The 20,716-nt window shown below is 51.4% G+C and overlaps 1 protein-coding gene across 1 annotated transcript in view; it reads right to left on the bottom strand.

Annotated features, from left to right (window-relative positions):
- Positions 1-4,633: 4,633 nt before the first annotated feature.
- The window catches only part of ASTN2 (astrotactin 2), a 312,809-nt gene continuing 296,726 nt past the window's right edge, over positions 4,634-20,716 (bottom strand). Inside the window, exons 21-23 of the mRNA XM_088177716.1 lie at positions 12,293-12,393; positions 10,881-11,064; positions 4,634-5,134 (exon numbers count right to left, since the gene is read on the bottom strand). Coding sequence (XP_088033842.1) covers positions 4,897-5,134; positions 10,881-11,064; positions 12,293-12,393 — 523 coding nt within the window. The 3' untranslated portion in view covers positions 4,634-4,896. The remainder of the gene's footprint in view (positions 5,135-10,880; positions 11,065-12,292; positions 12,394-20,716) is intronic.

The raw sequence follows: 20,716 nt of genomic DNA, 5'->3' as shown, positions 1-20,716 counted from the left end.
CACTGCAAGGCTTTGTCCCCAGGAACCTCCCAGGCTGGTGAGGACCTGGGCTGCCCACACAGCACAGCCACTGGCACTCCCTTGGCTTTGTCCCCAGCCTCAGTAGAGTCCCTTCCAACCAAGGAAATAAAAAAAAAAAAATAAACTAAAAAGAAAAGAAAAGAAAAGAAAAGAAAAGAAAAGAAAAGAAAAGAAAAGAGAAAAGAAGAAAAGAAAATAAAGAAAAGAAGAGAAAAGAAAAGAGGAAAAGCAGAAACCAAACAAATAAATAAAGGAGCAAAATGCAGCACTTGACTCCAGAGGCCTGTGCCATGGGAAGAAGCTGTCCCAAAGTGGTGTGTCAGCAGCAGCACACAAACCCAAACAATCGGCCCCTCTGTGCGCCCTGCCAGCTGCAGCCCGGCCGGGACCAGGGCGGGGAACAATGGCCATGGGGACAATGGGGACAATGGGGATTGTTCAGGCTCCTCCGGAGGGAACAGCCCCACGCAGCCCTGGGAGGGGACCTGCAGCTGTCACCAGCTCTGGGCTGCCAGACAAGTGGCAGCTTTGGTATGTATGTGCCCAGTGGGACTCCCACAGGATGCTGGAAGTGGCAGTGAATGCTTGTTAAAGGTTTCTCTGCAGGGAAGCCCTCTGGCCATGCTGAGTTGGAGTTTATGGGGTGCATGGATGGGGAAGTAGGGCCAGGCTGTGCGGGATGCACCCATGGCTGCTCTATCAATGGTACCTGCACATACACTCACTGCAAAGACACACGGAGAAAGTTTCTCCTTTTGACCTTAACTCATCCTAAAGCATCCATCCAGGGGCCACTGAAGCCAAGTTACTCTTCCCAGCAATGTTATTAGGGAAATAATTTCAGCTTTTCAAATGGATGTGGGTAGTTTATCCACTAAACATGGAGGATGGCATCTTTTTGCCCCTCTCCTCACTGGCTTTTCATGTTTCATCCACACCTTGGTACTCTCCCACCCAGGACAGCATCACCCCTGCCAAAGCCCAGGCACAGCCAAGTCAGGGTATTGGATGGCAAAACGAATCAGCTCCTGGAGCTGCTTTGGAGCTGGGATTCCTTTTCCCCGAGGGAGTCAGAGGAGTGGCAGGGGTCTGTGTATGTGTGTGTGTGTGTGTGTGTGTGTGTGTGTGTACACGATAGGGCACAGGTCCATCTGCCAGCATTGCTGGGCTATGACTACAAGTGTTTATCTTGAAAGCCAGAGGGTTACATTCTCCAAAGTTTCCAGGGAGAAAATACAGACCCTTCCTTTCAGCTGTGTGCTGGAGGATGTGTAACCTCGACGAATTCCTCCGTTTTGTTTGGCTTGGGTGTCCTGTGCCGGGTAGCATCACTGGCCAGAGGCTCTCCTGGCTTTGATCTGGGAGCTAGGTGTGCTTCACGACAGGTTAATGGCCATGAAACTCTGCAGCCCAGAGTCTAGACTATTCCACCTGCTCTGTACATATTAACACAGGCTCACACACAACTCACTCTGTACATGTACTCATACAAGCAGCCAGTCTCACCACGGATGCAAAGCACAGCTCCTCTGCAGCTTTCCAAAATAAGCAAACTAAGCCTCTGCCATGGACACAGCTGCAGTGTGGATCCAGGGGACAACCAGCCTGTCCCTGTGCTGCTCCTGCTGTGCTCTCAGTCATTGCTACCAGAGCTGAAGGTCTCCTTTCCATCACCATCTGGAACAAAACATCCCCATGCTGCAGCTCTGTCCTTCCCCCGGAGCTCTGTGAGGGAGGGGCACCCCAGGTGCAAAAAACACCACTGTGGGGGAGCTTGCAGTGTCAGAGTGGAGAAAAACATGCTGAGGGGCAGCCAGCCAGCCAGCCAGCTGCCTTGTATTTTGGCTGGCATCTCCTGTTCCTAACACCTAGCAGCATACTCACAATGGAGAGGAGTCCCAGGGGCAGCATTATCCCTGTCACACCTCAAGTCCAGTCACTTACAGAAAACACAGGCAATTTGTCCCTCAGGTTGGTCAACACCGGCTCTTGCCTGCAGCGAGACCACAGAGCTGCTCCCCATCGCCGTGTGCTGCAAGGGGCTTCCAAGAGAAATGAATCATCCCCGAGCCAAGCAAACAAAAACAAAATAAACCCCTGTGTTTATAAAGTACAGGGAACGGCACAGCTGTGGGCCAGAGCCTTGAGAAAACAAGACAGCTTCAAAGCACCTGGAGCTGCAGCCGGTGAGCAGCAGGGACAGGACGGGCCAGCCAAGCTCCCTGCGGCTGCTGCCGGTCCTGGCAGCCCTGGCTGTGCCGTGTCCTGCCCAGGGACCAGGGGGACCTGTCCTGCAGGCAGCACAGCCACTGTCTGCTCTGCAGATGTCAGGAGGGGATGATCATAGAGTCACAGAATCATGGAATATCCTGAGTGGGAAGGGACCCAAAAGGACCAGAGTCTTGTCCCTGCCCAGACCCCCCAACAATCCCAGCCTGTCCATCCCTGGCAGCGCTGTCCAAACGCTCCTGGAGCTCTGGCAGCCTCGGGGCCGTGCCCATTCCCTGGGGAGCCTGGGCAGTGCCCAGCACCCTCTGGGGGAAGAACCTTGCCCTGAGCTCCAGCCTGAGCCTGCCCTGGCCCAGCTCCAGCCGTTCCCTCGGGAACTGTCCCTGGTCACCTGAGAGGAGAGATCAGTGCCTGCACCTCCATTGGCCTTTGTGAGGAAGCTGCAAAATGTGATATCATTTCCCCTCAGTCTCCTCTTCTCTAGACTGAACAAACAAAGTGACCTCAGCCTCTACTTGTATGGCTTCCACCCATCTTCACCATCTTTGTGCCCCTGCTTTGGACATTCTCCAGTGGTTTTGGATCTTTCTTGTACTGTGGTACTCACGCCCAGTCACTTTGCATCAGTGGCTCCAAAGACAGATTTGGGGGTTTTTCACTCCCCCAAAGTGCACACACTGTGTCCTGGCAGCACATGAAACGGGCAGCTCGATCTGACACTGGTCTGGGCACTGGCCAGGCACCACCACATTGGCATTTCAAGGCTGCTGCTGTGTGTTATTGCAGCTCCAACCAGGCAAATGCAAAGTCTTCATTTGACTGCAACAAATCATGGTCATCTTCATCCCCACAACCAAACTCCAAGGCCATCAATCAACCCCAAAGGGCAAAGGGATGGTGATGAGGCAGCAGCAGTGCTGGGCACTCAGATTTTAACACATGGTGGTGTCATGGTCCCCCTTGGTCTTTGTTTTCAGTGTGGTATGACCCTCAGTGACACATAGACATAACCCAGAGCTCTCAGTGTCATCCTCCTCTCTCCATCAGGAAAAGGGATTTAGATTAAAAATTAAGACCTCAGGCAACCTGCAATGCTTTGGAGCTTGTCTTACAGGCTGCAATGTCACAGAAAGTCTTCTGAGACCTCCAGCAGGACTTTGACCAGGTGCTGGAGTCCTTCCCAAAGCACATGAATGTGGATCAAATGAAGAGACATAACCAAAGAGGGGGGAGAAAGAGAGCAGTTTGGAAGGAACAGACAGAATTATTTGAGTGGGTGCAAATCAGGCAAATAGGTTTAGCTCAAGAAGTAAAAGGTCTCTGGCTGAACCTTCTCTACATCAAATTGTACACCGTTGTTTGTTTTGAAAATATTTTTTTATTTGAAACTCGCCTCTGTTTGTTTGATTTGATGTCAAAGGGTTAACTAACCTGAAAAACTAAACAAAACTATTTGCTTTGGGCTGATTAATCTGATTCATTCAACCCACACTCTTCTCGCTTCCCTCTCCAGGTTTGTTGTTCTGCTTTAAAAATGAAAAAGCAATAGCTTTGAGCTGATCTGATTTTTTTATTTTTCCCCTCTCACCCTCCCGCACTTTTTGGTTTGGCTACCAGGCTGAGAAATCCATTACCCACAGGGAGCCTGGGCCAGCCTAACCCACATCTGACAGTAAAAGAAACCAGATTCTCCATGTCTTTTTAGCCCTTGGCTTTCTTCTTGGGCTTTCCCACACACTTCCAGCTCCCACTGGGACCAGTGGCTACGCTGGGTGTTGAGGAGGGGAGGACCCTGTGCAAAAGGCTGCACGTTTCCCTCCTTTCTATGCATCCACTTTGGGCTCCCTCATCTCAGCCACATCCCAGGAGTGCCACATCCAGAACTGAAACCCCCAAGGACGCCCAAGCAGAGGTGAGACCGCGTCAGGAAGAAACACCAAGGAGGCAGCGAAGATGGACTTAATATGAATCTTTAATGCACAGAACAAGCTGCCGGGAGCCTTGTGAACGAAGGCTGCACCCGGAGCCACCCCGTCCACTCGGAGCGGTACAAAAGCCCAGCTTGCCTGCAGCGTCCCGGGCACCCGCCTGGCCCCCTGCCCCGGGACCCTCGCTGGCAGCGCGGTGTCACCGGCCACCCGCGCCACCTCCTCCTGGCCCGGCGTCCTCGGCCACCACGGCACGGGGCCCCTCGCCCCACTGCTGCTGCCCGGTGGCAGGGCAGGCAGGGAGGGGATCACCCTGCACCCAGAAACTCCCCTCTGCCTGGCCCTGGCCTCGAGTGGGTATCTCCTCCTCCCAGGGTTTTGGAGCGTGTAGTCCAGGAAATTCAGTAAGAAAAGATTAAAAAGGAGAGGCTTTTATGCTGAGTCAAATTAGGTAATTTCTTTTTTTTTCTTTTTTTTTTTTTCACTCTTGAAAAATTAAAAAAAAAAAAAAAAAAAAAGGAAAAGAAATTAAAGTCCAACTTGCTCGTTTCTTGTTTCTCTGCCGTCTGTGTGAGAAAGTCCTGTTTGGCCTCGCTGTCCCCTTCCACCCCCTCTGAACATCACCCGACCCCAAACCCCACCAGCCACTCAGCATATCATGAGTCCTCGACTCCTGGGAGTCCCTTTGCCTCCCACAGCTCCAGGCCCGCTCCTTCCCTCACCGCCCCTTGGACTCCCCGTAGGTGTTGCGCAGCATGGAGACCATCTTCTCCTCGCAGGTGACTTTGGTGTCCTTTAGGATGCTGTACCACACCATGCCGGGCGGCCGCACCTCCTCGCTGCGGCAGAACAGGTAGGGCATGGTCTCGGTGCGGCTCTGGATGTAGGCACTGCGCAGCAGCGTCGAGCAGTGGCTGCTCACCTTCTCCAGCCTCCTCAGGATCAGGTGAGCCTTCCTGGAGGGACAGAGACGGGAACAGAGCAGTGCAGGCAAGGCACAGGGGACACCAGGAGTCAGGACTTCAGTGTGGTGAGAATGGACAAGACCCATTCCCTAAGACATTGTCTTTCCTGTTCCAAGTGGAGAGAAGCTCTGTTTTTCCCAAAGTTCTGGGTATACCTAGCATTTCACAGCACCAAGACCTCAGGTCTGACCCACTGGAGCAGCTTGAGCCCTGGGAAAAGTCTGTCCCAGCTAGATTGTCACCACCACCATATGATCCTGGCCAGCTCCAGTACATGTGCTAGCCCCACCTGGCACCCTGGTGAGACCCCCAGCACCTTCCTGCCCTTGACTGATGAGTGCAGCCCTCCCTTTCCTGATTTCCCAAGTCTGCAGGAGGTAAACAGCCCAAAAGGACTGACACTGGAAGAGTGAGGAAAAAAAAGCACAACACATTAAGACAAAATAAAATAAACCCGTAAGAAACCAAGAATCCCCTTGTGGGAGTCTGCAAAGTGCTAAATCAAACAAAGGGAGGGAAGAGAGTTTACTTCAGTGGTCTGAAAGTTTCAAGATCACAGATTATTTCCTCTCCCTCTGGTGCCACAGGAAAGCTCTGGATTTGGGAGTCGGGGATTTCGCAGTTCCTGCAGGAATGTAAATTCCTGATAATGATATGTCAGGGGCAGCACTGTCAGTCAGCAAGACATAAACATGGGGATTATTTGATTATAAAAGCTGAGTGGTGTTGCAGCTCAGGCTGTGAGCTCCCAGCCTGGGGGGAGCGTCGGGAGCCTGATGTCCAGGGATGGGACGCCAGGGAAGGGCTGGCCAGGTCACCTCAGTGCCAGAGCAGAGAGCAGAGACAGTGGCAGGAGGTGAGAGGGTATCCTGGCACCCCCAGCCACCTCAGACCTCTCCCTCCACAGTGGGAACTCTGGATGAAAGGCTGGAGGAAACCACTGCTCCTCCAGGGCTGCAAATGGAAACCACCCTTCCCCAGGGTGATGTGCTCTGGGTCAGCTTTGAGGGTAAAAGAAGAACAAAGGAAGTTGGCCCTTCTTGGACAACATTCCATGATATCCATTTATGGATTTAATCCACAGAGACACAAGCCAGGCTGGGCAATTTGAGCCTCGTTAGCTGCACACACATCTCTAATAATGACGTCATGGGCTGAGCTGTGCCCAGCTCTGACACCACACCTCTACTCACGTTACCCTCTGCAGCAGCCACCTGACCTTCTGCTGCACCTGGGGCTCCCACCACACACCAAGACCTGACACACAGCCAGGTCCTGTGCTGCTGGATGTGTGCCTCTTGGAGTTACAGATTCCATGATGGCATTAGGTGCTTTTGGTGAAGACTGATTGATTCAAGCTCAGCTCAGCAGCAAACCTAACTTGGCAGTGATTGTCACTACAGTTGCCAAACTTCAACAAATCACAGTCACTGCAGCTGGAAGGGACCAAAAGCCATCACCTGTGCCACTTCCTGCTGGGATCAACCTGCCTGGATGAATTTCTTCTGACCTGTTCCTAGGGTCAGGAGCTGGGAACCTTCCAGTGCTCCTCATGCTGGGAGATTGTTTCTTAACATCTGCACTGGTTCTCCCTTTCAGGGAACACTGAACAACTGCAGGACCCACATCACCTCATGGGATGGACTTCTATGTCAGCTGACCAGGCTCAGGAGGAGATCACTCAGCCAGAACACCCTCACAGAGGAGAACTCTCATGTCTCTAAGGCCAAATTCCAAGATCACCCTGATTTATTGTAAAGCAGCTCTACTGCCAAAATGGGGTACTGGCCCTCCCCCAGCCCTTTAGCTTGTGTTTGTGCTGGTGTCCATGGACTTGAACTCTGTGCCTACATGGGGAAGTTGTTTATTCAAAGGCCAAACAAGCAATTATTGGATTTTCCCCCCAAACTGGTTACTATTCCAGTTCACCACAAGGCCTCTCCCAGCCACACAAGAGGGGAGCAATGAGGAGTGGCCAAGACCAGCCCTTGAGTCAAACCCCCATGGTGGGTAACCAACAACAACACCAGGAATGGATGTCTCAGCTGGCCAGTGACTGCTAGCCATGCTCTGCCCTTCCTCTATTCCCTTCTCACACTTCCCCTATCCTACCCTCCACAGCTGTCCTCACCCATCTCTCACTTTTCTCCCACACAACCTGCCTTTGCCTCCATTTCCTTTGGCCCTCTCTACCTTCCCATTTTCATTACTTGCTTCACTAGACTTTAATGATCTCCTGGATATTGCTAGAACTCACCATGTTATCCCTGCTTCCTCATATATACTCAGGCTTCTTACCCAGGCAAATACTCCTACATGTGAGAAGCACCTGAAGGACGTAAAGAAATTCAGGGTTCAAACCACCCCAGCCTGCTGATGCCTGCTGTGCCAGAGGCTGTGATTCTCCTGGAGCTGTCTCCACTCACCTGCTGCATCCACAGCTCACTCTGTGCTGTCAATCCCAGGAAAAACCTGTGTTTAAGGATGGGATGTGGCACATGATGGGCTGGCCCTGTGAGATACTGAAAACACACTGAAGTGTGGTCACAGAGGAGACAGGGTGACGTGGGAGAGGGAATCGGGGCCCTCACTTTTGATGTCCCGTGCCAAAGCTCCAGTTTTGATGGGTTTCACCACTTTGAGTCATTTATTTTAGCAGGGTAATGAAGTCATGTGTAAATGTTAGATTTAGCTTTCGGCTGTCAGCTGTTCCCTCTTAAAAAAAATGAGGAAGAGAGACAGAGTGGGTGAGGGGAGGGGTGAGAAAGAGAGAGAGGCTTTCTGGTGAAGACTGGGTAATAAATTACAGGAGCAGTTCTTGGGTTGCCAATTTAACACCATAAATCAAGCCCTGGGTATTACCCAAGTGCTCCCTACGGAGGGCTGTCGGGTCAGAACGACCACCTTTTCAAATACTGGAAATGAAATCTTCCTAAATGCTGACCAACCTCATCCTTGCCAGAAATGGCAATTTATTGCCTTATTAAAGGGCAGGAATTGGGAGGGGACGGCAGGGGAGTGAGAGGGGAGTCACTCTCCTGACTACCTGTGGCCGGACCCCAAACTCTCAGTCCCCAAAGGGATGAAGTGACCCCCTTCCCCCTCACCTCATAGCCCAGACGGGGATGCCCTCATGTTGGTGTGGGCCAGCAGTGCTCTCTTTCCCACCACATGCTCACTACAGGAACCAGGGACTTATTCTGGACTGCACTTAGGTGGTGGATTTAGGAAGTCACAGCACAGTCACAAATGATGAAGAAGAGGATTTAAAAACTGTTACAGCTCTAAGCACCCACTTCCCTCTGTGGTGCCTCATGGCATGGTGGGGGACAGGAAAAGGGAGGGGATGGGTGTTTTCTTCCAGGGCACTTTCCAAGGGCTCCTGCATGGACCAGTGCTCCCACTGCACAGGGGACAGGGCACTGAGGGTCCTGCTGCCAGCCCCAGCTCTGCGGGGATTTGCTCGAGAGAAGGAGCTTCCTGTTCTGCCCAGTGCCAGGGGTGCTCCTGTTCTCTCCAGCTGCAGAGGGGACAGCCAACACTCACCTTGAGGGATGATATGGGATGAAAATATATCCAGAGCCAGCCAAACCCTGCCCTGCCTTACCTTGGAGGGAAGAACTAAAAGAGGGAGAAGCAGCATGATGGAGCCATTAAAAATGATACCTGGGCTGGAAGGAAGGATGAGATTCCTGGGACTGCAGGGAGAGGATGGGTGCCTGGCTGCTGTGTATGAGGTGGTTTTGTCATAGATTCAGATTTTCCACTCCACTGAGAACTGACCTGGGTCTTTCAGACCCTCGTGTGCAAGGACAGTGAGTCCAGGACTTGATGGCCTCTTATCACAGCCTCCCATCAGAACATTGCATTCCCCCTTGTACCAGAAGTCAGCTGCTCTGGAGATGCATTTCATGTCCCTTGGCCAGCCCAGCTGCCTGCCTGGGTGACTGGCTGGAGCAGGGGACAGGTTGTGAGCCCTGGGCTGATGCCACTTACTGACCCCAGTGTTGCTGCTAACCACAAACAGGGGCACAGCAAGAAGATTTTAACTTAGTTATTCGTTCTTCCTCCTCCTAAAAGCCATAACCTGCTTGCAGTGGTCATAAGAATAGTCCTTAAAACACAGTAGGAGAAAATAATAGTGAAATCTCCCCATGGCTGTGTTAGGAAGCATGCTGGCTGCACGGATCCAGAGGTCGAGATGCACAGTAGCAATAAAGTTCACTGATTTAGACAGATTCTTCTGTCTTGTTGGAACAAATTAACTGTGTGAGATTCACTCGGTGTCCATGAGAGGAATGGGGGGAGCAGGAAAGGGGCTGCTGTTGCTAGAGGAGATGAGCAGGATGAGGCAAGCCAGGTGTTGAGATGCTGCTGACTACGGAAAGTCCTGGTTTAGGGCCACCTATGAGCTAAGTTTTTAATGTCTCCTTAATGTAAACGGTCTGGTTGGGACATCTGGCTGTCAGTGTGTCTTCTTGCCAGCAGCTGTTTGCAGTAACCTGTGGCTTTCATGGAAACTGGGCTCACGAGGACCTCAGTGTGATGTATTTATTACACAGAGGCAATCAACTCCTCTCTTGTCGCTCCGTTTTATGAGCGAACATTTGCTCTGAAGCTGAGGCTCATCTGATAAACATTTCAAGGTACAAAAATGCATGTCCCCCTGGGAAGGAGAACAGTCTGTCAATTAAAATCCTGTTATGAGATGGCCTCCCTTGGCAAAAAAAAAAAAAAAAAAAAAAAAAAAATCCTTGCTCCCTCCTGCTATGTCAGTGCCTCTGCTTCTGTCCAAGCTCCCTGAGAAGCCAGGCTGGATGGCAAAGCTTCGTTCTTGTCACGAGCCTGGCACTGGCTGCCTTGGCTTTTATAGATCCATCCCCTTGGCTGCAAGTCACACATTTCTCAAGTACAGAACAGGGCAGAGGAGTGCTGTGAGGAGCTCCCCTGGCTCAGTGAGAACAACAGACAGCAGCCAAATTGACCATGGGCTCCAGATGTAGCTGGGTCCTGGAACTGGCAGCTTAAATGTCACCCTGCTGTCACACAGCTTGATGCAGGTATCGGGTTAGACAGCATCCTTCAGTGGGTTGGATCTCAAGTAACAGGGGAAAATAAAGATGTAAGAAGAAGCTGATGGCTCCCAGGGATTCAGAGTAAAAAGAACAATTGCAGAGGACAAACAAGCCTGCAGTGTCATCAGAGGGAAGGCAGGGGGAAGGATGAGAATTGTGCTAGAGGCCAGTGAACTACCAAAGAAACTATGACCAAGGTCATCTCTGGAGGAGGACAAGCCCCAGGCCAGCTTGGATCTATGTCCAGGAGGGGTGTAAACAGTTGTGAGCTGTCATCCTGGCACTATGGAGAGATCCTCAGCCACATCCAACAAGCAGAGAGGAACAAAAGGAGAAGGAAAAACTTTTCCAGCTCTATATGACACCCTTTGCCCCTACTCCTCAGTGTTTCCAAGCCCCCAGCTCATTCAAAGCATCACCCACATGGTTCAGGCTCAGTGATACAAACACTCATGCAAAGACCACCCAGCTGCCAGATGTCCCACCAGCATTCATGCAAGGACTGAGCAGGACCTGGTGGTTCAAGAGGATGCAGGACAGCTTGGTGAACACCAAGAGGGGACTTCTCTTAGCTACAAAGAGAAGGCAGGCAACCCCCAGTGGCCAAGCAGAGGGGTGCTGTGGGCATGGAGCAGGGCAGGACACAGGGAAGGGACAGGTACCTGGGCCCCAGCTCATCCTCACTGCGCCAGACAAAGTCTCCAAACTTCTCATAGTGGGAGTTGTAGTGGTGCTGGACTCGGAAGAGCATGGAAGCAGAGACCTCCATCAGGGTGTTGTAGGCTGTCTGCTGCTCCTTCCCGCTCGTGTAGCCGTTGTAGAGGTTGTAGATTTTGTCAGCTATCTCTGGAAAGGATCAAGGCATGGGATTAATGACCAGCTGAAGATGCTAACATGGGAAGAGGAGGAGCAGAGACCTTGGCAGGGCAGGGGCAGGCAGCTGGGGTGGCTGCCAGTCCCTTGGGGCTGCCTGCAGCAGGGTTCAGAGACTGCAGAGCATTCAGCAATTCCTCAGGCTGATCCTGCAGTGGGTCCCCTGCACAAGCAAAGCTGTCCCAAAGATTCCAGCAATACTCCATGAAGGAGCAGCAGGAGGAGAGGCAAAAAGCTGCCAGGACAGGCAGACAGCCTTGTCCTCCCAGGAAGGGCTGGCAAGCTCTTCCCCAATTCACCAAACCAGAAGCCATTTGCAGCTATGGTGCTAAAGAGTGGGAAGAAAGCAATACTTGATCCAGGATGGCCCTTCAGCCAGAAATGCAGCATCTCATCATTGTGGGCATCAGCTGGAGCAGCTCAGATGTGTTAAACAAGAGCAGAGTTAACTCTCTGCTGTAGAAAAAAAAAATCTCTTTTTGGAGATGAGAAATGCACAAAACTGCATCTCCTTCTTTCTCCTTAGTCTCCTGTTTGCTGCTTTTCCATGGGAATATTTTTCTTATTGAACATGGAACTAAGCCCGAACCAAAATGTTTTTCTGTGTCATATTCCCAACGGAAAGCAAGCAATAAAGAGAACAGGTAACATGATGGTCACACAGAGGAATCCTTTTAAATCTGAAAGCAGCCAGGTGCTCTGGTTTGAGTGTAAGGACAAGTGGGATCAGTTTCCAAACTAAACAATGCAAATGTGCAAAAGTAGCTGGGCTTTTATCAACATTTCTGTTTCCAAACTGATTTAGCTGTCCCCAGCATCCCTTCAAACACTCAGAGCCAAAGGTGCCCTGCATGGCCCAGCCAGGGCTGCTTCTCTCAGGTTTGAGAGAAGGGATTGTTCTTTTTCCAGGGGGCTTGTGTCAGACACACAGAACCAGCTCCCACAGCCGTGCATGGCAAGGATGCCTGTGTGGCATCATGGAGCCATCAGCTGCCAGCCAAGGAGTCTTTGCCCCTGGACACTCCTGCAATTTGTCACCCCTGCCCACATGAATGTCCCTGTGCCCGTGGGTGAATTTAAAGGAGCTTTCTCACTGGGAGAGAAGGGCCTGGGCAGGTTTGTGGGAGTACAGTGAAGAGAGGAAAATCAAAATTAGGAGGAAATGTCTCCAGTGCAGAACACGAGGCACCTGAGCACTGACCTTCTGCCTTGCTGTCGTCTACCAGCGGGCACGCTGTCCTCAGGGTGACTGTGCTCAGCTCTGAGTGTCTCCCTCGTGTATCCACTGCATACAGGGTGAATCTGGAAGGCAGGAAGCAAAAGGAAAACAATGTCTTGATCCCTGAGTCCCACACCATCAGGTTGTTAAGGGAACCAGCCTTCAGAGGTGAAAGGAAAGATGTGGTCCAGACACTATCAGTCAGTTTTGGCATCTCAAGGAGAAGTGAGATGATCTCCTGGAACAGAGGAGAACTTAAGGATAGGAGCCACGGCTGAGGGGACAGGACACTTCATCCCTCTCTGGAATCCCTGGGGCTCCATTTCCTCTCCCCTCATCCCAGAGACCCCTGTGGGGCTGCACCCTGAATCCTCCTGACTGCAGGGAGATGCAAACACCTCAGGGCTGCTCTGCCATGCACTGGTGTGAACATTATAACACTGTGGTGTTTGTGAGCCTGGCTCCTCTCTGGCCCTTCTGGGAGCAGGGCAGTAATTCTTGCCATAAGTGGCTCTGTGCTGACAAGTGACAGCTCGTACTCATCCTGTGAACGGCCCTTGAGTTGTTTGCTCCCTCATTTCCTCACAAGGGTGGGGCTGGCAAAAGGGTGGGAATGATAATTTCACACTTGAAGCTAATGGAGAGCATCTGAGAGTAAAATATGGCTTTTGTGCCTGTTGGAGCATTGAATAAACAGGCTGTGGCTGCATGGAACATCCCAGATGCTGAGCTCAGAGTCCTGCTCAGGGCATCAAAGCTCCAAGATGAGAATGTTTCTTCGCAGCAGGGGTGACAATCTTCTGTCCACTCTCCCAAAGGGCATCAGTTCATATTTATTCACTCCGAGCTGGGCATGGCAACTCAAGCTGGCTTTGACAAAGTGCAGGGGCTGGTTTGAACCCCTCAGAGGTCTGAGATGCCTGGTGGTGGGTACCCAGCCTGAGAAATAACACACCACCCCTCCTTTGCCTAAAGTAAAACTGACCAGCTCTTGCAAGTGAGTGCAAGGAGTATAATAAAAGCAGATGAAGCTTAAATGGGATTGAGACCCTGAAGTATGTTTATTTAAGGAATGGTCCTAAGTCCTTAGCATCCTTGGGGGTGACAGAAGCAATGCCTCCCTCTTCCTCATCCCACACACGAGCACTGCCAGCCCCCTCTCTCCTCCCTGCAGGCCCTGCACATCCCACATGTGGCTGATAAGAGCTGACATTTGCACGGTAGCAATTCTCAGCACAGGACATATTCCCTCCAAGCAATTAGCATTAGCTCCCTAACAATACTTGCTGTTTGAAAGGATGCCAGCACACTGCCAAGGAACTCACTTGTGTGCAGGGACAACTCCCATTTTCACAAAGCTGGGGCACGAAGGGGATGCACATGCTGGGCTCACCCGTGGAGATGCTATTTCATCCTTTTGGCATGACATCATTTTCCCTAATTTACCAGGAGCGTTGCTCAGAGTGGGAGCATCTCAAGAAGGACATCCACACTTCACAAGTACCACACACAGGCTGTTCTCACTGAGGGGCACACAGAGCAATAGGGCAACACAGAATTCCAGGCAGGAGTCTGACTGCAGGGCTTTGCATCCTATCCTGAAAGTGCCACCGGTCCTTTCCCTCCCTTCAGCAGACAGAAGGCTCAAGGGGAGCTTTGTGTCTCAGTGCTGGGCAGGGGGGCTCCAGCCCCAGGAAATGAGGAGCTGCAGCAGGAGGACAGGGCAGGGGCCCCAGTGCTGCCCACCCACTGCAGGGCTTTTCTTGCACAACAAGCAGTAAGAGGGCTGGACATCAGGGTAGTGCTGGGAGCTGCTCCCCATCCCCATGCTGGGGTCACCTGCTGAGCCACAGTGGCTGTGCTGCTGTGTTTGCTTTGGGAAAAGGGTGAGCAGAGCTAATGTGTAACCTCTGCTCTGCCTGCAGCAGCTCAGGCTGGCTCCATTAGCTCTGAGGCAATCAGTGCCAGTGCACTTTCCTTGGAAAACAGAAGACTTGTATCAAAACATAATTGTAATATTCAGCAATTAGTGTCCATGTCACCTATTCCATCGCCAGTGGGGTCAGGAGGATTGGTTGAGTGTTGAAGCACATCCACCCCTTTGGGTGATGCTGAAGACCTGCGTGAGCAATTTGACTGCACTTCTCCCCTCCGCCCAGCTCACACAGGAACAAAGTCACTCAGCTGCCAAGAGCATCCCTCCTGGTCAGGCCTGGGTTAAAAAATAGATGTCAAAATAAACAAGCTCTTTTCTCTTTTTTTTTTTTTTTTTTGATGATGTAATGAAAAAAACCCAACAATGTAAATGGAAAAACATCAGAATCAAAGTGATTTTGATCTTGTAAAAAATTATTTTTCTGAGAACAAACCCAATTGCTTTACCTCACCTGGAGCCAGTCTTCTTTCAAGAACCTTAGAGGAAACTCTTTCATCTCCATTCCTTGCGAATGAGATGTTTTGGACCCAGCACCAATCACCCCAGCCGTGGTGGAGGCTGGCAGCCCAGCAGCACACAGCCTCTGCACCTCTCCAACTCCTTCCAGCCAGTGACCTCAGAAGGTTTTAACATTAATTACAGTCCAAAAGATCACCCTGAAGCACAGCAGTATTAATAGCTCTGTTTTATCGACAGTAAACAGAGACATATGGGGTGAAGCATCGTGCCCCGGCGAGGCTCAGTGACATGAACAGTTTGGAAACTCGGGAGATGATGGTTTCCACTCTTGTTCTCAAACCACTTGACCACCCAGCCTCTGAAGCAAAACACTTTTATGGCCAGTTAATGGCACTGTGCAGAGTTCTGGGGTTTAGTTTTGTTCTTTTATTCCCGGAAACGGACAATTAAGAGAAGGGAGTGCAAAGACCTGTGTATCTGTGTCTCTATGCAAACCCAGCATTCACATGTTACTGGAAACCTTCAGCAGATGCAGGCAAGGAGAGACCACCACGGCATGGGAGGGATGGGGATGTGGCTTTAAGCTGAAGGAGGGTAGGTTTGGATAAGGTATTAGGAAGAAATTCATTACAATAAGGATGGTGAGGTTACCAAAAGAGGTTGTGGATTCCACATGCCTGGGAATGTTCAAGACCACGCTGGAAAAGGCTTGGAGCAACCTGAGATAGTGGAAGGTGTCCCTGCCCAAGGTAGAGGGTTGGAAGGAGATGAGCTTTAAGGTCCCTTCTAACCAAACCACCCCATGATTCTGCATCTACATGACAAACCAGGGGAAAATCAAAGTGATCACACTGAGGGAGGGAGCTAAGCCGAGGACAAGGTGGGATTTTGCAGCACTCCTTGGAGATCCTCCTGCTCCACTTACATCTATTACAGTGCTGTGGGCCAAGGACCAAGCCAGGCATCATCCCCATTGATGAGGATAGAGCTGCACTCGAATAGGCCAGCCCTGATAGTTGTAAACAAATGAGGCCAAAGAGCAGCTCTGAGTGCTTTGCCCAAGGCAGAGATCTCTGGGGTGAAGTCAAAGCCAGAAACAAAAAGGTCTCAGACCTACAGATATTGCACAGAACCACGTCAGACAATGGAATGCCATATGGTAGCTACGATCTGGCAGAAGCTCCTCCATAACCTTGGAGGTGTTTTGTTTAGTGATAAACTTCCCTCACAACATTTCCTCATCTTCTCCCTGTGCTTTCCAAAGGAGCTCCAGGCTCCCTGCTACTGTCTCACCGATGATCCTCTTTTTCACCCATGCCTTCAGTAAGACCCTACACAAAGACTTGTATTTCTAGAAATACTAGAATATATTTTACCTGAAGAGGTTTCAAAGAGGCCCAAACACATATGCTGCTGGAGGGGATCAGCCCTCCATGTCTGGAAATGCTGCCACCTCTGCAGCAAATCACACCATACAAAGGCCTATAAAGTAATGCTAATTAAATGTTTATTTCTAAATTCAAACCTATTGGGAACTGAAGGAACTTTCAGGGGGAGACAGAAACCAATCAACATTTGGCCTCATGAAATGTCAATACCTTCCTTGTAGATTCCCCACCCAATGTTGGCTGAAGGCTGAGTTTTATCACTAGGCTCAAGATGCTTCTTGGGGGAGGAAGAGAAAGCAAAAGGGGGATGTAAATGCTTTGGTTCCTGGAACCCAATGACTGTTGAGATTGTCCATTGCATTTCAAGAGATTTAAAACCCATTAAAGAATGTTTCTATCTTTTCTCAATGCACAGAAAATAACCCAAAATACAAATTTATGAAGGCACAAAACTCTAAAGACTGAGAATAAAAGCTCAAAACATGTTACTTATTTATAGACAGCACGTTTTTAAACTCCCTCTCATGATGCTCATGATGTTTGAGTGCTTTACTCATGATCCTTATTTGCGGGAAGCGAGATAAGGACTTCAGAGTCTGACCTTCCTTAGCTGCTGATTTCCTTGTATCCTGCAGAGATACCACAGGCATTTCTGGTCTGCCTTGTCTGCTCTTGCTGAGGCCTTTGGGCTGGTGCAGCTGCTCTGTGAGGTGCTGTACCACAAGGGGCTGCAGAGAAAAGCTCTGATAAGGAGCTCAATTAGCACTCGTGCAGATGCCAAACCCCCACGCTAATTAAGCGTGTGTCTACTGGGAGCTGGCTGCATGCAGCAGCAATGGCTGTGTGGCCAGCCCAGGCTCTGACAGGAGCCCATGTGAATGAAGGAACAAGGCAGAGATGATGCTCCAGAGCCCAGTATCACAAAAAACACGGCCTCAAGCTTTCCAAAGCGGTGCAACCACAAGATGCTCCTGCCAGTGGGGCTTGGCTTGAGCTTGGCTGATCTGCCTGGGCTTGGTGCCGTGTTCCTGCAGCCACCAGACTCTTGCTGTTAACTTCAGCAGCTCGGCGAGGGCAGCCCTGGCTGGCGTCCCGCACACAGCACGACGGAGTCTCCCTCCCCTGGCACCACCCGTCACGCCGAGCCTGCAAACACAAACCCTGCCTCGGCTGAGGTGTTCCGTGCACGTCCTGCCATCGCTCCCCGCTCGGTCACAGCCTGTCCGTGCCTCCTGCACAGCCCGGGCTCGCAGGGCTCGCACGCACCCAGCCCGGGCTGCTCCAGCCTGCTGACACTCACACATCACACCCGGCCTTGCCAGCCCTTCTCGCTTCCTGCTCCAGCTGAAAAACAATGCCGAGGCCTCCCTTTAACAGCCCTCAGTGGAGCAGCTCTTGGCATTCCGTGCCTCGCTGCTGCCCAGTGATCTCAGCGCGGAGATGGGCGCTGTGCCGGGATGTGCCGAATGGAGCTGCCAGAACGGCGCCCCCAAACACACAGGGGTGTGAACACACCCATCAGAGCCTGCACCGTGCACATCCCTGTGCTCATGGCACCCAAACAAACTGCTCTGCCATTCTTGTAGCCTGGGAGTGTCCTCAGCGCCCAGACAGCAAGGTGAGGGGCTCTCTGGAGGGAGGCTGGGAGCTTGAGGGAGGAGTGTGTTTCCTTGTCCTGGTACCCACAGGTATCTGAGCAGCATTAGACCTTCATCCCAGCATCTCCTGGAGCTAAAAGCATCCATAAATAACACACACAGTTTCCCTAAAAGACTCTTCTTGAGCAGCGTGGGAGCCCAGGGGTGCTGCAGGGTGGAGCAGAGCTGGGGGTGTTTCACCCTCAGCCACATGCCATGGGCTGTGCGTGGTCCAGGAGCCACCCACCCACTCCTGCCTCCCTGCTGTGGGCTTGTACATCCCCTGCAGAGCCTCCCAGCCACTTCCATTGAGGAACATGGAGCAGGAGTCAGGTTTGCCTGCCAGCAGCCGTCTGGGCAGGCATGGAAAGGGGTGTGTGTGTTTAGTGCAAGCATTCCCAATTCAGAAACCATTAGAATTTAAAAAGAAATAAAATCAAATAAAAAGCAGCCAGAGTCCACACAAGCCACAGGAATGCAGCTGAGCTTATTGACAACTCTGTGATTTGTGAAAATTAAGAGAGGTAAATGAGAGCAACCTCCCCAGTCTCTGCAGCAAATGCTGAGCAGACAATTAGCAGAGGGTGGTTTTGGCACAGAGAGGATTTCTTGGTCTATTTGTTGGGCCCTGGCTTTGGGCTCGCTCATTCCATGCCCATGTCCATGGTGCCAGGGGAGGGCTGGTGTCCTGGCAGGGGACTGACCACGCTGCATCCCTGCCAAAGGCCCTCCTGGAGGCTTGGGATTTGGGCAAAGCTTTACGGGGCAGTGGTCACGCCTGTGCCATCTCCCTGGAGCTGGAACTGCCACAGGGGTCTTCTGTTATTCATTGTCTTTGGTTCCAGCTCTGCTTTTCCACGGTAAGGAAACAGTGGACAGTGCAATCTTGAAAAAAATTCCCATCTTTTAGAAAGCTCTCCTCACTGTTCTACCAACCAAGAAAAGCACCTTTTATAACTGGGCTGCTTTTAACCATCTGTGGCAACTGACCTGCTCCCATCAGCGTGATGGAGGAACAGGTTATCAGCAACTGGTGCCACACTGGAGTGTAGAAGCCTTGCCATTTCACAAATAAGTGAGGCTGTCAGTAAACTGTTCTCACAATTCACACTTTTTTTATTCCTGGGACAGCAAATGCTGCGAGACTAATCGTTATCCTTCAACAGATGCCTCCCAACAAAACCAGACCACAGTTGTCAGATGTACCTGCCAGGACATGCCTCAGGTGTCTGATGCCTTTTGGAAGTGGAAAAAACAGTGTCCATCAAATACTGGAGGAAGGAGGTGGGAGGAAGGCACAGGCTGCTCTGCACAGTAAGAAGCTGTTTGGTCAGAGAGACCTTGGGGAAAAATGCAGAGGAGATTTGATTTCTGAGACAATGAGGGCAGGTGGAGCTGCTGTGGGGCTGGGGACAGGTTTGCACAGCCTGGGGTCCATCTTTGCTTTGTGTCAACCCTGGGAAAGTCACCTAGGGTTATCCACGCTGCAAGGTTGCCTCAATTGCAGCAGATGCCATGGCCATGCTCAAAACACTGACTGGAGAGCATGACACTTCTCACAGGGAGGAGGGCAGGGCCAGTGACTGCCGATGAATTACAGGGGTGCAGTGTGGGACAGTGTCACTTTGGTGTCACAGCATCCTACACTGTGCTGTCCCAGGTCTCCTGGGCTTGCCCTCTGAGCTGTGAGGCCATAGAGAGCCAAAACCTGGAGCAGGCAGGTTTGGGTGCTGGTCCCCTCAACCCCTCGGCAGCATCTGCCCTGCACCTGAGCACTATGATGCAGATTTGCTCAGCTCTCCCTCTGAGCACTTCATCAACCTCCTTTTGTTTCAGATCCCTGTTAAACAAGATCCAAACAAAGGGTGAAGGAGAAAGAAAGAAAGAAATTAATTAAAAATCCTGACCACTCCTTGCTACTGCCTGGATCTATTGTCTCCCTGACAAAGAAATGCCCAGCAGGGCATTCACCTTCCCAGCCTCCAAAGTGGCATCTCAATTTCCCGAGATTTCCCTCAAAACCCTGTCAATAACCCACCGGAGTAGTGATTCCCATTACTGCCATGGCTGTGAAAGAAGGCCTTGATACACAGGCCACCTTCTGTTCCCAAGAACGCTGCTCCTGAATGATGCCTGTGTTGGATGGCCAAGATTCCACCGGAGCCCCTCTGCCAGCCGGACACCTTGTGAGCAGCAGTGCCAAGACTGCCTCAGGTGAAAACGTGTTTCACTGGAAATGAGGGGAAGATGCCAGCCAGGCCATGGCTTCATCCAGAAGGTGCAGGAAGGTCACTGCCACCCTCCTGGCTGCTGCATCCCCAGAGTGCCTTCATCACCACCCCGGGGCTGAGAGCTCCAACAGTGCCACTGTCCCTCCTTGCCTTTTTCTCTGCCTTATGATTCCCTCCTTGGTCCCCCCTGATCCTTGCCAGCTGTTGCAAGAAGCAGATAATGACTCCCTCATCCCTCCCTCTCGGAGTACATCCTTTCAGGAGCAGCTTTACCCCGCTGAAGAAGGAAGGGCAGAGCAAGCAGAGCAATCTTCTCTGGAGAGAAGCTTGGAGCTCCTGATGGAGATGGGCTGTGGATGAGAGAGCAGCTCCTTGGCATGGTAGCAGGACAGCACACCCAGAACAGCCACCCTGACACGAGATAACAACACAGCTGATGTTGCAACACTGGGGCTTTAGCTCCTAGGCACTGCAAGGAGCAAGGACGATTTAATTAGCTTGGAGATGCCCCAGCAGAACTCGAATGTCCCATAGAGATGGTTCCCAGCTGTGAAGGCAGGACCATGGCAGAAAAAGCAGGATCACCATGGAATTACCAGCTTTGGAGAGGATGGAGAGAGGGTGTTTGAGGTCCGTATTTCTTGGCAGTCATCATGTCCTTCCTTTCCTCCTGCTGGCTGTGAGGATGAAGATTTGCAGATGTGCTTCTAAGCAGTAAGAACTGGCCCATTCACAATTCACAGTCTTCCCTGTCG

The sequence above is a fragment of the Sturnus vulgaris genome, chromosome 22 (genome assembly GCF_052056855.1).
Source record: "Sturnus vulgaris isolate bStuVul1 chromosome 22, bStuVul1.hap1, whole genome shotgun sequence".
In the NCBI taxonomy this organism is placed as follows: domain Eukaryota; kingdom Metazoa; phylum Chordata; class Aves; order Passeriformes; family Sturnidae; genus Sturnus; species Sturnus vulgaris.
This window is presented reverse-complemented; position numbering and strand designations above follow the sequence as displayed.